This window comes from Octopus bimaculoides, chromosome 28 (assembly GCF_001194135.2).
Source record: "Octopus bimaculoides isolate UCB-OBI-ISO-001 chromosome 28, ASM119413v2, whole genome shotgun sequence".
Lineage (NCBI taxonomy): Eukaryota > Metazoa > Mollusca > Cephalopoda > Octopoda > Octopodidae > Octopus > Octopus bimaculoides.
Window position 1 is genome coordinate 14,813,118 of NC_069008.1, and position 1,383 is coordinate 14,814,500.

Genomic DNA, 1,383 nt, shown 5'->3' on the forward strand with positions numbered 1-1,383 from the left:
TGTGTGTGTGTGTGTGTGTGTGTGTGTGTGTGTGTGTGTGTGAAGGCGCATGACTCAGTGGTTAGAGCGACGAGCTTACGATTATGAGGTTGTGAGTTCGATTCCAGGACTGGGCTGCGTGTTGTGTTCTTGAGCAAGACACTATATTTAACGTTGCCCCAGTTCACTCAACTGTAGTAATGAGTTGTGACGTCACTGGTGCCAGCTGTATCGGCTTTTGCCTTTCCCTTGGACAAAATCAGTGATTGGTATGAGAGAGAGAGAGAGAGAGAGAGAGAGAGAGAGAGAGAGAGAGAGAGAGAGGATAAGTGGGGACAGAGAGATCAAACTGGCTAGATTGATAGATAGACATAGATATACATATGTATGTACTTATATAAAAGTATATCATGCATTTATATTTTTACAGGAACTCGAAAATTCAATTATGAAGTTGGTTCTTCCTATGAATATGATTACAATGCACAGACCACGACGAAGATGAATGGAGCGTCCCATGGAGGGGCTAGCTTTTCGTTGAATGCCAGAGTCGTATTTGAACCTGTGACAAAATGTGACATGGTTATGATGGTAAAACGCTTTTTCTTCTTGTTGTTAAAGTAACACCGCCCCACCTCGTAATAGATATAACATTAATATACAATACAGGAGGAAATTTGAGCCTTTTAAAACCCCACGCCCACAAACCATGGTCTGTCTTAAACAGCAAGTATAAAATCCGGACCTGACCGTGCGGAGGTTTAGAGTGTCACTAATGGCGATGGAGCACAGCGTAAAATGCTTGCATAGCTCCTGGGGTCCTATCACTGAATATTTTCTATTGAAACGAAACAGAGAGGAGCAGGCATGGCTGTGTGGTAAAAAGTTTGCTTCCCAACCACCTGATTCCGGGTTCAATCTCACTGCGTGTCAGCTTCAGCAAGTGTCTTTCACTACATCGCTGGTCCGATCTAAGCCTTGAGAATGGCTGCATGCAGCCTTTCGTGTGTGTGTGTATGTGTGTACATATATATATGTGTGTGTGTGTGTGTATGTGTGTACATATATGTGTGTGTATGTGTGTGTGTGTGTGTGTGTGTGTGTGTGTTTGTGTGTGTGTGTGTTTCTTTCAGGAAGAATGTGGTTTCTTTCTTATAATATTTTCCATTTTTATCCAACAGCTCAATAATGTCCGGATCACCAACATGGACTATTCTTCTGAAGGTCGACAGTTCACCGACGCCCTCATGAAGCAGCCCTTGAGGTTCTCGTTCCAGGACGGCAAGATCGAAGAAGTTTGTCCGATGTCAGAGGAACCAACATGGGTCCTTAACATCAAACGTGGTATTCTGTCAGCTTTCCAAAACTCCATGGACGATCTGGACAGAGATGTCAACATAACAG

General features: G+C 43.5%; 2 protein-coding genes across 2 annotated transcripts in view; both read left to right on the forward strand.

Moving 5' to 3' along the window:
• Window positions 1-1,383, forward strand: part of LOC106878991 (histone deacetylase 2) — a 219,318-nt gene that overhangs the window by 84,789 nt on the left and 133,146 nt on the right. The gene's annotated exons all lie outside the window — the stretch shown is intronic.
• The window catches only part of LOC106879028 (vitellogenin), a 16,864-nt gene that overhangs the window by 4,732 nt on the left and 10,749 nt on the right, over window positions 1-1,383 (forward strand). Inside the window, exons 3-4 of the mRNA XM_014928430.2 lie at window positions 410-570; window positions 1,161-1,370. Of these exons, the coding sequence (XP_014783916.2) occupies window positions 410-570; window positions 1,161-1,370 (371 nt within the window). The remainder of the gene's footprint in view (window positions 1-409; window positions 571-1,160; window positions 1,371-1,383) is intronic.